Consider the following 19,793-nt stretch of genomic DNA (forward strand, 5'->3'; position numbering starts at 1 on the left):
TTGTGCATTTTAGAATTCAGAAAAGTAACCAGAACTAAAGTGTCTATCAATGACCTTTCTAGATCTACTTCAATATTTGTAGTGTGCTTTCTTTTCATCTTTGCTGTCTGTCTCTTGGTATTTGAGCAATATCTGGTGAAATGAGAATGTAGTCTTGGTGCTATAGCTCTGCAAGAAATAATAATCTCTGCAAGATATCCAGCAGAGATTTCTTTTCTAATATTGTTTTATTGGAAGGAATTTTTTTTTTAATAGCATCCTTCTTACAAGGTTTTGTGTTCCTACAGCTTATGAAACTCCATGGGCTACCTCCCCCTCCCCTTGCTAGTTCATGATCAAAATGTTGGTAATTGACTCCTTGCTGCTGTGGTGATTCCAGGAGGGAGGGCTGTGCAGGTTTTTGTGCTTCTGAGCAACTCTCACTTGCAACATCAAGCACAGAAAAGTCTGTGCTGACACGTCTTAAATGACACTTCACTCTCTTTTTGCTATAATTTCATTTTTACTCCTGAAGGAGAAGCACAGTTAGCTGGATGTCCCAGTTGCACCAGGCACTAATGCTGAGTTACTGGGAAATTATTTGGCCTTTAAAATTTCAAAGTGAGCTTCGTTCAGAATTAATTTACTCCATCCTACCCAAGTGCCTCAGCAGCTGCAGGCTCACTAATCCTGTCCCCTGCACTGTATTTATAGAACTTTATAAAATATTTTTTTAGACTATGCTTATTTTTGCAGAGCATAAAATAGAGAACAACTGGAGTTCAAGCCTGACAGCCCAACCACAAAAACCCCAGAAGATAATCCTTCATTTTTTTGCTCTGCTTTCTCCAGAGATAACCCACTTCCATTTCCAGCTATGCAGCAGAACAACCAGACTGAGAATCACTGGAGCAAAGCACAGGCCACAATTTACGGCTTTCTAAATTCAGAGAGAAGCTTTAATTAATGGAGTCTCAAGCACTGTGACTGTGACCAGACAGCAGATTCCATCCATTCATTTGGAATAAAACTTGCAGGATTTTTCTGGAAGTTTCCAAACCATCAGTCAGAAGTGTTCCTGTCTCTGTGCCTGGGAGAGCCTGGACCATTGGCCAGAGGTGCATTTCCCATGGCTCTGACCAATGGCTACAACAAATCAGGGTTTGAGAGCAGGAAAATCATGGAGTTCACTGAAGGAAGGGACTGAGGCCAAGCACCCTCAGTGTGACTGCTGCATTTCCATGGGATTACAGAGGGATGGAAATAAAGCACATTTACCCCATTAGGTCACCATGCTGATATCTTTAATCTCTCAGGGAAGGATTGCTCCTCCCATGCTGAGATTTCACGTAGAAGGAGAATTTGTCCATGGGAGTACAAGGAAGATAGAAGAAAAAAAGTGAAATAATGGTAAGAGCTTGAAGAAACAACATAAAAAAAATTTAATATCCTGATTTCCCTTAAAAAGCCCTCATGAATATCACATATAGACTCTTATTAGTATAAACCCTCATCAATACATTTATCATTTATCTCTTCATCAACACAAATTCTTTTACACAGAAAACCTCCTACCCATGATTTTCATTTGGTAAAAGCTGTAACACAAAATTTTATTTGGCTTTGGATGACTTCAGAAAACCTCTCACATCACATCAGAGATTTGTGCTTAAAGCATGCAAAAAGCTTAGTTAGGCCCATCTCCACTCCATAAAACTTGTCAGAGTAATATTAAAAAAAACCCTCATAAAGACAAGACTTGAATAAAAATAATATTATCACTTCCTCAAGCTCTAATGAAATTTCTTAGTGAGGGGGAGGAAATCCATCTTCTCTGAGGTAAGGGCACTCAGCTGGAAGTGGATCTTGGATGGGCTTTGTACCTTTTCAGTGAATAATGAATTACAGACAGAAGATGAGTAATGAATTCATTTTGAATCAGAAGAATTCCATGAAGCAGGAAGAACAACTCATGACTTCCTCCTTCAGGTAAGAGTCCTGGGCACTGGGCTATGGAAGTAACCTCCCATTTCCTCTCGTTCCCACAGCTTTAATGGCCCATCCAGTAGGATCTCATTAGTTAACAGCCCAATTTCTGCATAAATCAATGTATAATGCTGTGGCTGACCTTTGGGACAGACTGCAGCACACCAGTCAGGCACAGACAGAAGAAATTCAGCTTCTCACAGGCTGGCAGTAATAAACTGCACAGGACCATGATGCTGTGCACCTGTAGATTTTGTTCATTCTCCAAGTATTTTAGAAACTCAACTACTTTATCATATTTTGACAGTTTCATCCAAGTCAGTCAGGCCCTGAGAAAATGATAAAGTCTAAGTTTGAATAATAAAAAAGAAAAAATAAATATGAGTTCTGCCAGTATCCAAAATGTTTCAGAACCTCTCTTACCACTGAGGTGACAAGACAGCACTCAAGCTCCTCCTGGTGTGAAACCACCAACCTTTCCTTCAAAATCATATCTGAGACTGGAGGCAAAGTTTTGCAAGGTTTGTTTGGATCCTTAAACTTCTTTGGGCATTTACAGATGTCTCTGGCTATTATGAAACTCAATTTCTTCTTTACATGTAACTTTGGGTTTGAATATTGCTAAAATACTGCTTGGCTTTCATGGACAGTAAAAGTACATGGATAGAAGTATATTTCCAGAGAAGTTTTTAGAGAGTTTTTTTTCCAAGATGAAGTGACTGAAAATTCCTGAGCTTACTGAATAAATCATGCATCTAAATTGGTTTAAATCTCAATGGATGTTTGCAACTGAGTCTTGGACTGGGAGACACCAAGCTCTTCTGAAGGAAAGAGAGGCACCCAAGGCCACACCAGCACAATCCTTCTCAGTTTTTATTTAGATAATATTCATTGGACACTGCACCTGAACTTTCTTATGGAGCTTGATTTCTAAAATTCCAGATGCTGAATAAAAAACAACCAACAAGAAATAGCTCAACAACAGAAGCACCTAACTCAGGGCTGCCATTTGGTCCTGCATCCCTGCTAGAAATCCCTGCTGCACTGTGGAAATGGCTACAGAGGGGGAAAAAAAGACTAAAACTCTGTGGTTTGGTGCACCAGAGTCTTGTTTGATTTAACAAACACTTTCACTTCTCAGCTGCTGCAAACATTAAACAAGAACCATGAAATCACTCTGGGGAGTGTGGCACCTCCATCTGCACTGCTTTCTGGCATGGTCAGCTCTGTGCAGTGACAAAGTCAGTGAGTGACCTTTTCATGCACTGTTTGGCCAAAATCTGATCTACACTGAGTTACATTCTGAGGGGTTACACACCTGAGGGCATGTCACTCTACATGTTGCAAAGTGAACTCCCATACCTTTCCCTATTCCTCATCCACACAATACTTCCAACAGCTCTAAAATAGCAATTCTTCCTTTAACTACAGTTCTCTTGAGAACCCTAACTCTGCAGATTTATCCATCTAATAAAAACACTTTTAAAGAGTGCCAAAATGTGTTAAAACTGAACCAAACCAGCAGCAGCTACAAGTAGCTAATTGCTGAGCTAAATGTTATTTGGGAACATGTATCACAGCTCCAAGAGCAAATGGCATTCAGTGTTCTTCCTGTTGATAGTGGCTGTGGGCTGAGCTCAGGGGCTCTGCCAGCAGGCCCCCAGGCAATCTGCAGCTGGCCATCCTTCCTTCCTTAGGGCTGAAATATTCATTTCTTATGGATCAGCCAGGCCAAGCTCTCATACTGGCTCTCACAGCCCAGACCATCCCCACAGCAGCCCAAGGAGCAGGTGAGTCCATGTGACCAAAGGCCACATTTGTTCTAGGCAGGAGTTTGTTGTTTTGACAGGATTTGTTAATTATCTTGATAATCTCATTTGTGCCATGACTGCAGCAACGACCTAGCAGGGAACAAACCAAAAAATCCAAGCACTGGGACCTGCCCACCCTGCATTCCCTGTGGGAGGGAGCTCAGCAGCAGCTCTCTCACACTGACTGCAAACCCTTGTGCAGAGCACAGCAAGGGCAGAACTGATTCACAAACCATTTCCAGCCCATTGCAGAGCTTTCTTCTCCATGGAGAATGTACCTCCAGTGAAAACACAGCCATGCACACAGAACACACCTCCAGGTAAGTACAGCCATGCACACAGAACACACCTCCAGGTAAGTACAGCCATGCACACTGAACACACCTCCAGGTAAACACAGCCATGCACACTGAACACACCTCCAGCCATGGTCGTGTTTACCAGCATGGTAAATACAGCCCTGCACACATCCTCACACAGACAAATAACTGGTACTGGGTGGCAGAAGCATTCTCAGCACTGTTTGTGATGCTCAGAGTTTCCTGCAGCTCACCCAGAGCAGGAGGATTCCTCCCTTGCCTGCTCTAAGTGCTCCCTCTGTTGTGCAGAGGAGTGACCAGCAAACCTGCTCCATCATCCTGGCATCTTTCTCATCTTCAAGAATTTCATCCTGAGAGAACTTTTCATGCTTATTTTCTCCCCAAGCAAATTGTGTCTCAGCCCAGCCTTACAAAGTACTGCTGGTATCATTTGGAATAACAATGCATGTAAGGAAAATAAACCCCATTTGCCCTAAAAAGCTTTTACTATTCACGTTAAGCAGAACTGTAGAACTCACTCACTGACTTCAACATGGATTAGAAATGCAAAGACTGAGTTGAAAAAAATAAAGGTGATGAAATTAATGACACAGAAGAGAAAGAGAAATAGCATGTATTTTAGTTTAAAAATCCTCCCATAAAATGGTCTGAAATACGGCCAGGAAATCAAACAAGAATTAAAAATGGTGTCATAACTAAGCAGCAACAGTCTAAGGAAGAGAACATGTAGAAGAAGGAAAAGGCCTCATTTTACCACTGACAGGTAAATCTCAGGGGGCTGGAAGTCCTTAGAATATATTGCTTTTCAAGTGAAATTACAGCATCTGTGATTTGGGAAGGACTAATCTAATTAATCAATGGCTAGAAACAGGAGAGAGCTATTTTTGAGCAGCAGCTGCTCAGCAGGCTACAGGAGATGAGTTAATGAACTAATTTGTGGGTTTGGTACCCAGGGATTCCATCAGCAATGAGATCTCAGCACCCAGAAATAGACCTTTGCATTCTTGGGGTTTTCAACAACATTTAATGCTCAGTTCCTTCCAGGACTTGGATTCTTTTGGAAAAGCCTCAAGCTTTTCATCTGTACACACAGAAACAGGTTGAAGATTTCCTTGTCAGTTTTCACAACACACAGAACAGCTGAGCTCTGCAATTTCAGTTCCTGTAGAGAAAGGGCCAAGGAAGAACCTGTGAAAATGGATAAAAAAGGACTCCATGTGCATGGCTGTCACAGCAGCACTTTATAAACACCAAAAGGTCCCCAGAAATGTGTCCTGGAAGGGCTGCATTCAGTGGGATGTGTGAACTGGGAGATTTCAGATTGCTACAGCACACAAACTTCATCTTTCCTTCCCAAATACCCAAGTGACTCCTCAGCTGTTTCACCAGGGACATCACAAAATACACAACATGGATAACCCCAGGACCATCTCATCAATTCAGAGTCAAAACAGTTAAAGCCTTAAAAAATAGTAATAAAAAAACCCACCAAACCAAACAATCACAAACTTTATAAACGAATAGATTTATATGAAAAAAGATTTTTTAAAACTGAAGATATTTTTTTAGGAACTGAAAAAATCCCCTCAGGCAGATAATTTTTTATGAGACCCCTTTTGCAGCATTAGTTAAATTCAGGTTTTCATGTTAGTAAGGTCATACATGAGCATTAGCAGCTGCCATATGCAAATAAAAGAATGGAAACATTTAAAAATACAAATGAAAGAAGCCAGAGAAATTAAATTATCAATGTCTTAATTAACATGTTTTGCACATAAATATTAATAATAAAATTTTAAATTAAAATATATTCTATTTTTAAAATAATTAAGAAAAAATAATTTTAATTAATAATCTTTTCCTACAGTATAACAGAGCTGAGGGCTCAGATTCCAGAGCTTTTAATCTCCTGTGAGAAAAAACTAAATTCCTCTAACTACTCTTGATTGTGGCAATAAACACCTCCCATTCCCACTTGGCTGAAGTGAGGATATCCTTGCAGACAGTAACATACTGCATTATCCACTGATGTATTTTTGGATATGACATTTATAAAGAGAGAGAATGAAAAGGAAAACAACACTCTAATAAGTATGGCATAAGGAAAATAAAATGAATAGAGAAAAGAACAGAGCAGCTTCATGGTGCTGCTGTAAGATAACAAAAACAGCCCCAAAAGCAAAGCAATGTCATTCAAAATGATGAAAATGCAGAAAGTTTTCATTCTGAGGCAGTCTCTAAATTCACCTGAGATTATTTAATCACCAATATGATTTAAAACTAAGGTAACCAGCACTTATTTGGACAGCTACAACACCATTTATTTTCTCTGGGTGGGCACCAAATGTCCTTTGCACTTACAGCTGTGGAGAACCAGGGAGCAGGGCTGTGCATTTTAGCATCATAAAATACCCATCCAACTCAAGATTTAAAAGCAGAGCCACCATCCCTTTTTCCTAGCCATCTCCAAAACCTAGAATCTTGATTTGTTCTAGGCCTTTCCCATCTCAGTGTCTGAAAAAGGCAGACATAGGCAGGCAGGCAGGAATCCCTCAGGAATTTCAGCAATAACCTTTGCACAGAAGGGCTGGTAATGCTCAGGGCATGTGAGATAAATGTCATGGGTCTTTTCAGTTTTGTTGATTTTCTCCTGGTTTAGGACAGCTTTATCATTTCAAAACTCCCATAAAATTACAAAAAGCAGTTTTTGAATCCTACTGTTATTCCTGGGATTAGGAATTCATTGTAGTTACCCTGACTCCACTGCAGTGTTTACAGGAGCACAAAAACCAGCTGAAAATTTATCCTTTACTTGAAAACTATTTGTTATCTTATGAAATGCATTGCTGTATACAATATAACACTCCTCAGATAGTCCTTACCCAACACAACCCACTTTCTCATTTTGTCACCAAAACACAGAAGGGTTGAAATTGTTAAAGTCGCCTCAGCTGATTTATTCAAGCAGATCCTGATTCTGCTTTAGCTTTTCCCATTGTCGACTCACAAGCATAAAACCACCTAACAAGTAATTTCCAAATCGTGGCTCAGGGCTCCTTTATTCCCAATTTACCCATGGCTTTTCTAGTTTTAAAAATCTTTGCCCAGATATAAACCTGGAATTGATCTTGAGGAATCTGCAGGTGGCAAAGTGGCTGTGAGGCGTGTTTAAACTGCCTTCTCAAGAATCACAGCATCGAATTCTGGGATTTTAGGCTGCAGAGAATCACAGAATCCCAGAATGTTTGGATGGAAAAGAACCTTAAAGCTCACCCAGTTCCATCCCCCGCTATGGGGAGGGACACCTCCCACTAGACCAGGTTGCTCCAAGTCATGTCCAACCTGACCTTGGCGGAGACGCAGGTAAACCTGCTAGCCCTAGAATAAAAATTCCACCGACAGCCACTACAGCGCACAAAACAACCCGAGTGACGCGGCTGGAGAATCCCGCCTTCACAGCGGCTCCTCCTCCTCCCTCATGGCGACTCCTCCTCCTCCCTCATGGCAGCCCCGCCTTACCCGTCACGGCAGCACCTCCTTCTCTCCTCACAGCGGCTCCGCCTCATCCGTCACGGCAGCTCCTCCTTCTCCCCTCACGACGGCCCCGCCTCACTCGCCATGGCAACTCCTCCTTCTCCCCTCACAGCGACTCCTCCTCTTCCCCTCATGGCGGCTCCTCCTCCCCTCACGACTGCCACCGCGGTGCACTGTGGGAGCCGCAGTTCCCGCCCACTCCTCCCGCTCCGGGACTACATCTCCCAGCAGGCTCGGCCGCGGCTGCTCCTGGCGGGGCATGCCGGGAGCCGTAGTCCCAGCCCGCCGCACTTCCCCTGCGGCGCGCACGGAAACCCCGTGCGTGCGGGCGCGGCGCTCTCTCGGGCCCCCGCCGCCATTCCGCGAGCAGCGCGGGCAGCCCGCGCTCCGGTCCCGCCGTCCCCGCCGTCCCCCGTGCCCGCCTCGCCATGCAGATCTTCGTGAAGACCCTCACGGGGAAAACCATCACCCTCGAGGTGAGCCCCCGCCGCCGCCGCGCCGCCCGTGCCTGCCGGTGCTCCGGAAGGCGGGGATGTGCCGGCCGAGCCCAGGATGTGCGGAGAATCGCGGCCCTGCGCTGCCTCGGGCGGTCCCGACCGCGCGGCGGGGCCCGGAATGGCCGTGGCAGCACCGGGCCTGGGCCGGGAGCGCCTCGTGGTTTTTCGGCCTTGCTGGGCTGATTAAAACGTGCAGCGCGTTCTGATTCTGGTGTTCTGTTTCATACTAGGTTGAACCTTCTGATACTATAGAAAATGTAAAAGCGAAGATCCAGGATAAGGAGGGTAAGTTCTAAAGGCACTTATTGACTATTATATATTGATATCAATTAGTATATGTTATATACATTATCTTGTCCTGCACTCTTGTGGATTGATGTGTGTCTTACAGAGATATAATTCCCTGCAACAATCTTGATTTTATTACAGCATGCCGTAGCTCACATCCCTCATTTATTCCTGATTTCTGTCACCATCAGGCATCCCTCCGGATCAGCAGCGGCTGATCTTCGCTGGGAAGCAGCTGGAGGATGGACGCACACTGTCCGACTACAACATTCAGAAAGTGAGTGGGAAAGGCAGGAGCTGGCACGGGCAGAGCTGACTGAGATTTGCTGCTGAGATTGAGAAATGTCTCTAATAAATTCAACCAAATCAAAGGGATTGGAGTAGTGTTGATGCTGGGAGTTTGGGATGCCACCTTAACAAAAAATAATCCTTTTAGAGCTTTCCTATGTGCCTGGCACTCGAGATGCACTTTCTCTAGGTAGAAGGAAGAGGCCTGTTTAAATGCTGCAGTTGCCTTGAGAAAGCATTTTGAGTCCGTTTCATGTGCTTTACAAACAGGAATCAACCCTTCACCTGGTGCTGAGACTTCGTGGTGGTGCTAAGAAAAGGAAGAAGAAGTCTTACACGACTCCCAAGAAGAACAAGCATAAGAGGAAGAAGGTTAAGCTTGCAGTGCTCAAGTACTACAAGGTAGGTAGAACTAATCTGGGGGGGAACTTGATAGAAACTCAGCTCTCACCAGGGAGGGTGTGGAGCCTGTAAAAGGTCTGCACAGATCCTGTGTATTTAATATTTAAACTCCATGTACTTGTGTTAAACCAAAGACCCCACAGTCTGTTGCATTTGGGCACTTCTGACACGTACCTCAAGAGCTTTGGTGTAGCTGCTGTTACAAAAACTATTATGCCAGTGGAAAGTACTCAAAATGATTATTGTTTTTGAAAGGAGGGTGTATGTGAGCCATTGTCTGTCTGTCCTGCCAGGTGGATGAGAACGGCAAGATCAGCCGCCTGCGCCGGGAGTGCCCCTCGGAGGAGTGTGGGGCTGGAGTCTTCATGGCCAGCCACTTTGACAGGCACTACTGTGGCAAGTGCTGTCTGACATACTGCTTCAACAAGCCAGAAGACAAGTAAATGTACCAGACAATAAAAATCTGAACTTGTGTATGGCTGGAGGGTTTCTTTCTGTGGCGCTGCGTTTGCTCTCTGCTGATCAGTGAGGAAGATCGGTGGGGTGCTGCCAGCCAGCTGGGGTGAAATGCTGAGGGTAAAACTGAAGCAGCAGTTGGATTTAAAGAATATTGGGTGCCAGCTGTGAAAGGAAGAAAACCAACACCCAAGCTAAGTTTAAAAGTGGTCTCCTTAACGTGAGACAGTTCTGATGTGGAAAACCAGCAATTTCAGTGGTGCACAGTGGGTCAGGGCTAGAGAGTGGGGTGACATGGTGACAAAATGCAGCCAACACACTGAAATACTGCACAGCAGCACTGGGAGGGGAGGGAGGAGATGGCTCAGCTAATTTGGAACCAAGAGATTGTCCAGAAATATTTTACCCTGCTGGTTTTACACCCTTGGAGTTACTCCAGTGTTTATCCCATGTTCCAGTGAGGGCAGCTTGGTTGCTTGACATGATGGAAGAGCAGAACATTTTGGATATAAAATGTATCTGAAGTGCTCTGAGGTAAAGAACAGCCCCTGTGCATCTCTGAAAGTTCATTTAATGTTAAGACTTAAAGGCCAGCCAGGATCATAATAAATGTCCTTCAGTGTTCACATGTTAAAATGTCTTTAAAACCCTGGGTCCCAGGACGTTGTCTGTTGAACTTCTTTTTCTTCATAACAGATAATTTCATCTCCAATACTGAACTCCAGATTTTTGTCCAAACTCAATCCACAATCCATTCCTGTTTTTATTACCTGGACATCATCTTTATGGTGCTTCAGTGATGACAAACATCCTACAAAGAGAAAATGCATGAGAGAGAGGCCCCCAGCAGCAGAGCAGGGGTTTGGTTTGCCCTTCCTGCAGGATTAATGTTTCACTCTGGCTGCACAGGGAAAGCAGGAAAATGTGGGGATGGGGGTGCTTGTGGTTAATGAAGTCAGACACAGCTCTCTAGGCAGGCAGAGCCTGTGATGCTCCACTTGCCCACCAGAGAGAGTGGTTGGAAAAGGCTCTGGGAACAATCCCGGACAGAATTCAGGATTTCTCTAGGATCCTTTGCACTGACTTCCCAGGGAACTAGCAATATCTAAAAATACTAAGCACAAATCCACATTTTGTGGCAATTCCACTCACCTTTCCAAATAACATCCCTGTTACGGATTAGCTTAAACTTCATTTTTCTGTCCAGCAGCCCCTTGTGCACTCTGCATCCAGCCACTGGAATTTTGTTTTTTCCTACTGTGACAGAGAAGGTGTCAAGAACAGAAGCTTCCCCTAAAAGGAAAAAAGTAAAGTTGAAGTCCACGGGAATAACAAACTGGCACGAGGTAGAAGCAGGGTGCATTTTTCTAGGAGTATAGAATTTTCCATATTTTGAGGCAAAAATGTATCAATGAAAACTCACCTACTGTAGTCTCCACCAAAGTTGGGGGCAGCCTGCTGTTCAGCTCATCCTTCAAGTCTTCTATGAGTTTGTAGATAATGTTGTGCAGTTTAATTTTTATTCCCTTTTTATCAGCCAGCTTTTTGATGCTTTCATTGGCTTTCACACTGAATCCAAATATTACACCTGAGAAATGAAACAGCTGTCAAGTGCTGACTGCAAGGGATCAGTCTCTGAGCAGTTGAAGTGAAATTCTGCAGCACAGAGTACATTTTATTCCTGTTTCTCTTTTAAGGGGGGACCATTTGCCTCTCCTGCTGTGGCTCATGGGCTGCTACAAACCTATCGAAATAAATGGCCCAGAAAAGCCCACAGAAGGTCCTTGATGACAGAGCTGGAGGTATTAAAGCAGAAAATAACATACATAGCTCATGTATGAAAGATCTCTCTTTCTGGGCTGGAAAACCAACAAGGTTTTCCAAATAAAGCTGGAAGTGAATTCTAAATGATTCTTGCCCACCTGTGGGCACTGGCATGTGCAGTGACCTCACTCTCTGAGAATTATGGGGTATGAACAGCAACAACTGACTCAGTCCTAGGGCCAGTTGCCTCCCTGAGAAAATAATTTTCTAACCTGCTTTTCTAGCTTTGCCCTGTGTGAGCATCATAAAGCAGCCTGAGTGAAGAGCCAGAGTTTAACCTGAACAACTGAATTTCTGGCAAGAGCTTTTCCAAAGTCCTTCCATTTCTGTGGGACTTTGAGCCTCCCCTTCTGCACTGGCCTGATGTTCAAGGAAACATTTTTAACATTCACAAAAATTTACCTTATTGATGCTGCTAATTATTGAGAAAACAAAACCTGGCTGAGGCCTGTGCATTTCAGTAAGTCAGTAATTTCAAAACTGTAAAATGATTTTGAAACACCCACCATTAAACGCTTCAGCAAGGCTGATATCGTTTTCACTGATGTCTCCCATTCCAAAGTAGACAATATCTAGTTTGCATTCATCCTCACAGTCATAGCTGTCCAGAATGTTCAGAATAGCTTCAACTGATCCATCCACATCACCTGCACGGATAAATGAAAGTACTGCTGGCTTTGTGTAAGTCAAGACACAGAAATACAACTAATGTCAACTCCACACTGTGCAACAGAAAACCTTCTGACATCTGTCACTCTTACTATGTTTTCAGTAATATGTTAAAACCCATCCAAACTGTTTGTTAATTCCAAAAATAAACAGGATAAATACAGAAGGGCCAGAGGCTCTACATCTGCTGTCACTGTCAGGTCAGGTTTGCAGGTTTTCAACTACAGTCACTGCTTGAGTACCACTAAATGAGGTTAAACCAACTGCCTCCTATCCCACTTTAATACATAATTGTTATTTTGTTATTCTCCTCTATTTTGTTGATGCAAAATGCTTACAGCTTGGGTTTTTTTTTACATATATAGGGTTTTATATATATATATAATATATATATATATATATATATTATTATATATAATATATATTATATAATATATAATATATAATATATAATATATAATATATAATATATAAAAAAATATAGATATATTTATATTGGGGTTTATATGTATGGGTTTTACTCAGGAGCCCCTGGCTAAGTGCATTGACCATGTTAAGTTCTGTTGCTCTGGCCCTGTGGCAGCACATCCTCCTGCCCAGTGGATGTTTTCTGATGTCCCTGCTCTTATGGGAGTTCAATAAATTTTAAACTGACCAAACTTTTGGTAACAGAAGCTGTGTTTAGTTTAGAGCTCTGTTTCAGACTGAGCATTGGAGAAGCACAGACCCAAAGGAGCAGCACACAGACAGGGACAGCACCTTTCACTATTACTGAGAGTGTGTTTTCATCCATCTCTGTCCTCTCCTTAGGCCTTGAGAACATCAGCTGCTTGTTGGCCTTGTAGAGCACTGCCTTCCTCTGTCTCCAGGTCAGGTGGGCCAGCTTCTGCTGCTGCTTCTCATATTCCACCCTGTGCTCCTTTTGCTTTGCTTCAATCACTTCCAGATCCTTCTTCATCTTCTCCTGTTGTTCAACATAGGTCCTCCAAGCCACAACTTCCTGTGCCCTTTGCTGGGCAGGAAGACACAAACATTACCTTTACATCATTACCTCTGATCATTACTGCATCAGAACACTGCAATTTCATCCTTTCACAGCCTCTCTACAGGCTCACTCATTTTCCTTCACTTTTAACTCCAGTTTTGCTGCACAGATGGCAGAGAATGAGACAAGAGCTTTTCCTCCCTGAGCTACCACATGACTCAAGGCCTATTTTTATAGTATCTCTGCATTGCAGAAGAGAGTAATTGTTCATTCTTTCATGTGGTGCTTTTCCAGCTCTCACAACACCCATCTCAAGCTGTATTTTATGCATTTTCTTTTTGTCAGGCAAGAGTTATGTCTTTCTCAAATTAAAACACTGATCTGCTCAAGTACTGGATTGCTCCAGTGGAGATGAGGACAGTCCAGCAGGGGAAGGGTGGAAAAGAAAGAGGCAAAATGCAAACCCTCATTCCTCTTCCAGAGCATCAGCTCAGGTCCCTTAATCCCCACACTCGACCTTTCATGGGATTATCCAGGTGATTAAAAGCTCTCACTTATTTTGTCACTCAGCTCCTTCCCATCCTTGTGAGCTCTTCACTGAAGAGTTCTTTGTGTACCTCAGACTCTACTTCAAGGATTTCATCTCCTGCTGAAGGGGATTCCTTCCAGCCCATGATTTCCACGGGGGTGCCTGGTGAGGCAGCATCCACAGCTTTGCCATTCTCATCGAACAGGAAGCGCACTTTAGCCCAGGTCTTCCCTGCAACCAGAACACAGCCTCTCCTCAGAGTTCCTCTCTGGATGATGGCTGTGGTGAGTGGACTAGTGAGGAGCAGAGGAGAAAAATAACAGACAAAATTCAAGTGATGTTTCTCCTTGTCTTCACAGCCAGTGTAGGCACAACACAACCAGAACGGATTTGTGATCCATCACTGGCAGAATGTCCCAGGTGTCATCCATAAACTCCTGATTTGTACTCCTGTGATGATTTACTACAGCACTGACCAAATGTTTCAGTGAGTTAAAAAGCCCCAAAATCTGTACTGCACTCTTCATTTCTGCAGATCAATCCAAAATCTGACTTTTGTGAACCCAGCAACAGGATGATTTTACACATTAAGTGAACCAAAAAAACTCCAACCCCGAACAAATCCCAACAACCCTGTAGAATGCAGTTCATTTTTAAAGAGGGAAGAACACCCCTTGTTCATGGACCCTGCCAATGGACCAAGATACTTAAGGGTAGAATGTTATGTTATACAAAACTTGTCATGAATTTTGTATGTATTGACAGTTAAGTCATCATTCCTACTTTTTAAAAGACTTTTAAAAAACCACTGAAGTTCTACCATTTGAAACTATTTCCTGTTACAGGATTTTCATTTCAGGGATGTGAAGAATTGTGCGCCATCACTTTATAACCTCTTGTGCTGCAGAGCAGTATTGGAACACTGCCAAGGAAGTGTCCTGCCTTTATTCACTGAGGCACAGGTCCCTGCCCAGCGTGTCTGTGCTGTCCCAAAGGGCACAGGTGGCACTGCACTCACCCTTTCCCTTTGTCCTTCCGAGACTCAATGATGGTTCCCTCCACCAGCCCCGTGGCATCTGCCTTCAGCTCCAACATCTCTGCCAGAGCAACAGTTGCCTCTGCCAAAACCATCAGGTTTTCCCCCTGAAAATAAAACCACACAAAACCACACAGGATAAAGGAAGTGCCCAAGCAAAGTGGGATCAGAAGTCCAACCCTTAGTGCCAAATTGCTCTATTGAAATGTGAGGACATTCAATACCCAGGCAAGACTTCCAGACATCAGACACAAAACTGCTGGTCTGAATTACCAGCAGAAAAATGAGATATTATGGCTTGCTGGAAGTCTGAGCCTCAAAATACATTTCAGTGTGTTTCAAATAATTCTGGCTCTTGCCTCATGGCAAGAGATCAAATACCAGGAAGAGAAGCATTTTGTTTTCCAGCTGCCAAATAAAAATGCATTTCTCTGCACATATTAGACACCCATGAACAGCATCATTTTTTCTACCACAATCTTACCTTGAGTGCAGAAATATTTACAGCCTGAACATCACCTCCAAACTCTTCACACACCACATCGTGAGCCAGCAATTCCTTCTTTACTCTTTCAGGATCAGCTTCAGGTTTGTCACATTTATTAATGGCCAGGATAAGAGGAACTAAAAATAGAGCACACAAACTCAGCACCAACCTAACCAAAACCTGCTGCTCCCACCAGAGCTGCTAGAAAAGGTTAGAGCAAGTTAGGGGCATTTAGAACAGATTGTCTCACTTGGTGCCTCTTCCCTGAGCAGCCACCCAGATCTGAGCTACCAGGAGGAAGCTGCAGGAGTAACCCATGTAGAGAAGGTAAAAAAACCTAAACAATGTACTCCTGCATTGTTACATATTCATATTTTAGCATCTTTCTGTATTACTGCAACATTCAGGACATTTCAAACATCACAGGGGATGATGAATGGGACTAGCACAGTCACTTCCCAGGTTCTGTGGATCCCAGTCCAAGCAGGCTTTTTTGAGAGGTAAAACAAGGCTCCCAAAGCCCCCCACTCTGTACCTCCTGCATTTTTGGCGTGCTGGATGGACTCTATGGTTTGCTGCATCACTCCATCCTCTGCTGCCACCACCAGAATGACAATGTCGGTGACGTTGGTGCCCCTGGCCCGCATGGCTGAGAAGGCTGCGTGGCCAGGGGTGTCCAGGAAGGTGATCTTCTCCCCAGAGGGCATGTGCACTGTGACAAATGGTACAGCAACATCAGCACTTCAGCCAGCTTCATCTGATCTGTTGTACATCAAGCACCACCCCTTTGAGGGCATTTTAATAATAATGACAGGTTTTAGGCCATCAGGACATTTTAATAATAATGACATGGTTAAGGCAGTCAGGTAATTGTTGGCATGAAGGTCAAAGGTGCTGTTAAATCCTCAGGAACAAGAAAGTGTCCTGGGATCTTCCATAACCCCAAATAATCTAATATCAACTTGTGCAGACAATTAATCTCAAAGCTCTATGTACATAGTTATGACAGGTATCAGCAACAGACATTTTGTGTTATAGTTTCCTTTCTCACCATTTATGTGGCAACGTTTTTCCCCCCAATGAACACAGCCTGCTGTGTGAGATGGAGAGGAAATCGTGTGAGATGGAGAGGAAACTGTGTTTCAGCTGAGCAGGGGGACTTGGGTCATACCAATAAAAGCTCCAATGTGTTGTGTGATGCCTCCTGCTTCCATGGCTGCCACCTGGGTTTTCCTCAGGCTGTCCAGCAGGGTTGTTTTGCCATGATCCACGTGGCCCAGGATGGTGACAACTGGGGGCCGTGGGGTCAGCACTGCTGGGTCTGCAGGAGGTCTGCAATTGCAGCAAAAACAGGAGATGAAATACCAAAAAAATTTAATTGGGTCACACCCACCACAGCACTCGATGCCACACAGTCAAAGCTGCCTGCTCCCCAAACACCTGCAGAAAGGAATAGAATAAAAAGAGCAAAAAAAAAACCGTTCACAACTTGCCTCTTGACAGCATCTGTGTTTTTTCTTTCCTTTTCCTCTTTCAGCTTTGCTGATTTATACTTCATTCCTGATTTCTGAACAATCATCTTGATGTGGTCTTCACTTAAGATGGAATCTGGTTCTACTGAATCAAGGTTAATGTTTGTGTACAGCAGCACTTCATAAACATGATCTGCAGCAAACATAAACACATTTAACAATTACATCCACAAAAACATGTGGGACAAAAAAACCCAACCCACTTCATCAGACTTTTCTATATTTTCTTTGTGCTAATAAATATTATTCACCAAGCAGTTTTCCTTTAGTTAGATTTATCTAGAAGTTGCCATTAATCTAGGTACTTGCAGAGAAGAACTTTTTGCAGATTTACTGAAAATTACTACTCTGTTAGCTGCTAGAATCTTATTTTTCACTCAGATATTCAGGGCTTACTTTTCCACTAACCCCAAAAGAGAAAACAGCTGAAACTCATCTAAAGCACAGAGCAAAGGAGTGATTCAGGGAGGAAGGAAATTTGATAAATCTGATCCCATGCTCCTTTCTTTGGCTGTAGAACACAGAACTATTACAGGAGTCAAAAATTGTTACAGGGAGCAATTCCAGACAAGTCTTGCCACTCCCAGTGAATCAAAGGACTGTTCTAATGAAACATAAATTGCTCCTGAACCCAAGATTCCTACTCCTGGACAGACAGACAGACATGGCTTCTTCACATTTAAATGGCTGGCCTGGACATTTGGATGGCCCAACATCTTTTCTCTTTAGTCTGCACTGTGTCTGCCAGCATTTCCTTTGGGATGGATCCACAATCACTCAGGCCACTGAAGGCACCTTTCCTTTGTCACTGGGGGAAGGGGTGTGACAAATGCTGCTGTTCCTGACCCCAAAGCAGGCTCTCACCTATGTCTTTGCCCATAGCTTGTGCCAGTTCCTCCACAGTCATCCTCTGCCTTATCTCCACTTCACCTTTTGTCAGGGGAATCTTCTTTTTCTTCTTTTTTGTCTCCTGCATGGAATTAGACACAAACACAGGAATATAAACTAAGAGTCAACAAAACCAATATTAAAAAGACAATGGTCTCAAGCCATCTGAGCTAAACACATCTTCTTTAGTATAATACCAATTAATTACAATTAATGAATGAGTTAACACATCATAATGAACATTTCAAATGTATAGCACACTACCCTTAATCGTTTTGCATTTTTAATTTTTCAGGACAAGGACAAAAACTAATAAAACCATTTCCATTTTTGTTTGCAATATTCTTCTCCAGTGTCAGCAAAAATTCATGATGCTACTGGTCTAAGTCATATTTGAGAGGGAATGGCAAAAAATTATACAGGAAGTAAATTTTGTCTCATAGATAGATTTATGACAAGTCTCTATACTCATGAATAAAGTGCTTTTTTCCTTTTTTAATTCAAATGTTCAAACTGAGCTCTTGTACTTCCCACACAAACCCAGGGATTGCTGGATGTCCTTAATTACCTCCTTTGTGGCTAGATGCCTGCACTGTGGTAAGGCAGCACTGATTAATCTGTGTTCTGGCCAGAGCTGTGGATGCAGAGGGAGGGAGCCCAGGGGATGTGCAGACAACTCCACAGGCTTCCATCGCGCTCCACACACCTTCCTGGAGGACAGGGCACGCAGCTGCTGGCAGGCACCACGGAGCTGCACCAGATTTTCAAACCTCAGCAGCAGCCCTTGGTTCATTTCCCCACTGCAAACACAAAGCACACACTGAGGTCAGCCTCGAGGCTCAAGGATCCTCCTTCTCAGGACAAAATGTACAGGAACACGAAGCACAAATGTTATGTTTCCAAACAGGCTTTTTAACAGTGACAAAATTAAACTGTTTAGGAACTGTTCCAGTTTTTCCATTTCCTTCTGCACTTCTCTATGGCAGACGATGGATCTACCAAGAGCTTACAGATCTTTCATCTTTCTCCACCGATCTCTGATATAAAGCATTAATTCCCCCACTGCAGGTTCTTTGACATCTCCTACAAAACCCCCACATTTGTACTCCTCATGCTATGCTGACAGGATTACACAAGTGTCAACTACCTCTCTAAGCCAGCAAAACACAGCTGCTAAATGCCCTTTTCCCGAGCATTTCAAGACAAAAGCACCACTGAAAGACCATGAAAGACCACAGCACGGCAGTGACACCAGTGCTGAGGTGTGCTCAGAGACCTCCAGTGAGGCTAAGCCCTGGCTCAGCTTCTCTCAGATCATCCCATATCTTGTTTTAACCATCTTAACTTTGGTTTGAGTCGTTTTGCCAATTATCCTGTACACCATCCTGAGCTCCTCCTGCTGCCCAGAGCTGCCTGTTCTGCACTGGCACAGGGTTCCCAGGGAAGCTGTGGCTGCCACGTCCCTGCAAGTGCCCAAGGCCGGCTCGGACGGGGCTCCCCGGGACAGTGGAAGGTGTCGCTGCCCACGGCAGGGGTGGAACAGGATGTCTTTAAGGTCCCTTCCAACCCAAAGCATTCTGTGATTCTGTCCTGCTCGGGGACGGACCCTCTGTTCCCTCCATGTCCCCACTCACAGGTGTCCTTGTGTCACCCTCCCAAAGGCAGGGACCGCTCTCCTTCCTCCCAGAATGGCCGCGGGCCCTTTAAAACCTCCCTTGCACTCTGACTCCTGCAGCAGGAGAGCACATGACAAACTTAACCAACCAAACCGAGCTGTTTTGGTGGGGTTTTTAACCCTAAAGAGAACCGCAAAGGGGCTGAATCGGTAAAGCCGAGGGAGCCGCGGAGCTGCCACAGGACGCTGCCCACACAAACACACGAACAACCCAAGGTCAAGGCCCGCTGGCCAAGCTCTCAGCAGCGAAGCCCAGCCAGGCTCTGCCTGCGGAAAACCCTTCCCGGCTCCCGGCGCGGAGCAGCGACATTCCCGCTCCTGCTGCTCTCCTGCCACGGCTCTGCCTGGTTAATACCTGTCAGCTGCAGCCCGACCTCCCCGCGGGGGCAGCGCCTTTCTCCGAGCCCCTGGGTGCCGGCCTTGACAGCCCGCGGAATGAAGGAAGGAATGAGGGAGGAAAAGAGGGAAGGGAACGAGGGAAGGAAAGGAAAAAGCTCCGCGTCCCCTCAGTGCCTCACGCTCGGCGCGCCGCTCTCTGCGCATGCGCCGCCAGGGGGTACGAGGGAACTGCGCAGGCGTAGATGCGACGCTGGGGCTGCCCGGACAG

General features: G+C 44.3%; 2 protein-coding genes and 1 long non-coding RNA gene across 3 annotated transcripts in view; 1 reads left to right on the forward strand and 2 right to left on the reverse strand.

Moving 5' to 3' along the window:
* Positions 1 to 7,672, reverse strand: part of LOC135446148 (uncharacterized) — a 46,562-nt gene extending 38,890 nt beyond the window's left edge. The window contains exon 1 of the long non-coding RNA XR_010439676.1: positions 7,616 to 7,672. This is a non-coding gene — a long non-coding RNA (uncharacterized LOC135446148). The remainder of the gene's footprint in view (positions 1 to 7,615) is intronic.
* A 208-nt stretch (positions 7,673 to 7,880) lies between these two features.
* RPS27A (ribosomal protein S27a) lies at positions 7,881 to 9,581 on the forward strand. Its single transcript, XM_064709697.1, has 5 exons — positions 7,881 to 8,106; positions 8,358 to 8,412; positions 8,607 to 8,692; positions 8,974 to 9,105; positions 9,399 to 9,581. Exons 1-5 carry the CDS (start codon positions 8,059 to 8,061, stop codon positions 9,546 to 9,548), a joined length of 471 nt encoding a protein of 156 aa, XP_064565767.1. The 5' UTR covers positions 7,881 to 8,058; the 3' UTR covers positions 9,549 to 9,581.
* Positions 9,582 to 9,756: 175 nt separating this feature from the next.
* Positions 9,757 to 19,789, reverse strand: MTIF2 (mitochondrial translational initiation factor 2). The gene is made up of 14 exons (XM_064709696.1): positions 19,542 to 19,789; positions 18,080 to 18,311; positions 17,488 to 17,593; positions 16,585 to 16,756; positions 16,263 to 16,423; positions 15,627 to 15,803; positions 15,089 to 15,228; positions 14,587 to 14,711; positions 13,657 to 13,861; positions 12,814 to 13,066; positions 11,892 to 12,032; positions 10,985 to 11,149; positions 10,714 to 10,854; positions 9,757 to 10,372 (listed from the first exon to the last, which is right to left on the reverse strand). The coding sequence occupies exons 1-14, from the start codon at positions 19,727 to 19,729 to the stop codon at positions 10,203 to 10,205; spliced, it is 2,376 nt and encodes a 791-aa protein (XP_064565766.1). The 5' UTR covers positions 19,730 to 19,789; the 3' UTR covers positions 9,757 to 10,202.
* Positions 19,790 to 19,793: the final 4 nt, after the last annotated feature.

This window comes from Zonotrichia leucophrys, chromosome 3, assembly GCF_028769735.1.
Source record: "Zonotrichia leucophrys gambelii isolate GWCS_2022_RI chromosome 3, RI_Zleu_2.0, whole genome shotgun sequence".
NCBI classification, from domain to species: domain Eukaryota; kingdom Metazoa; phylum Chordata; class Aves; order Passeriformes; family Passerellidae; genus Zonotrichia; species Zonotrichia leucophrys.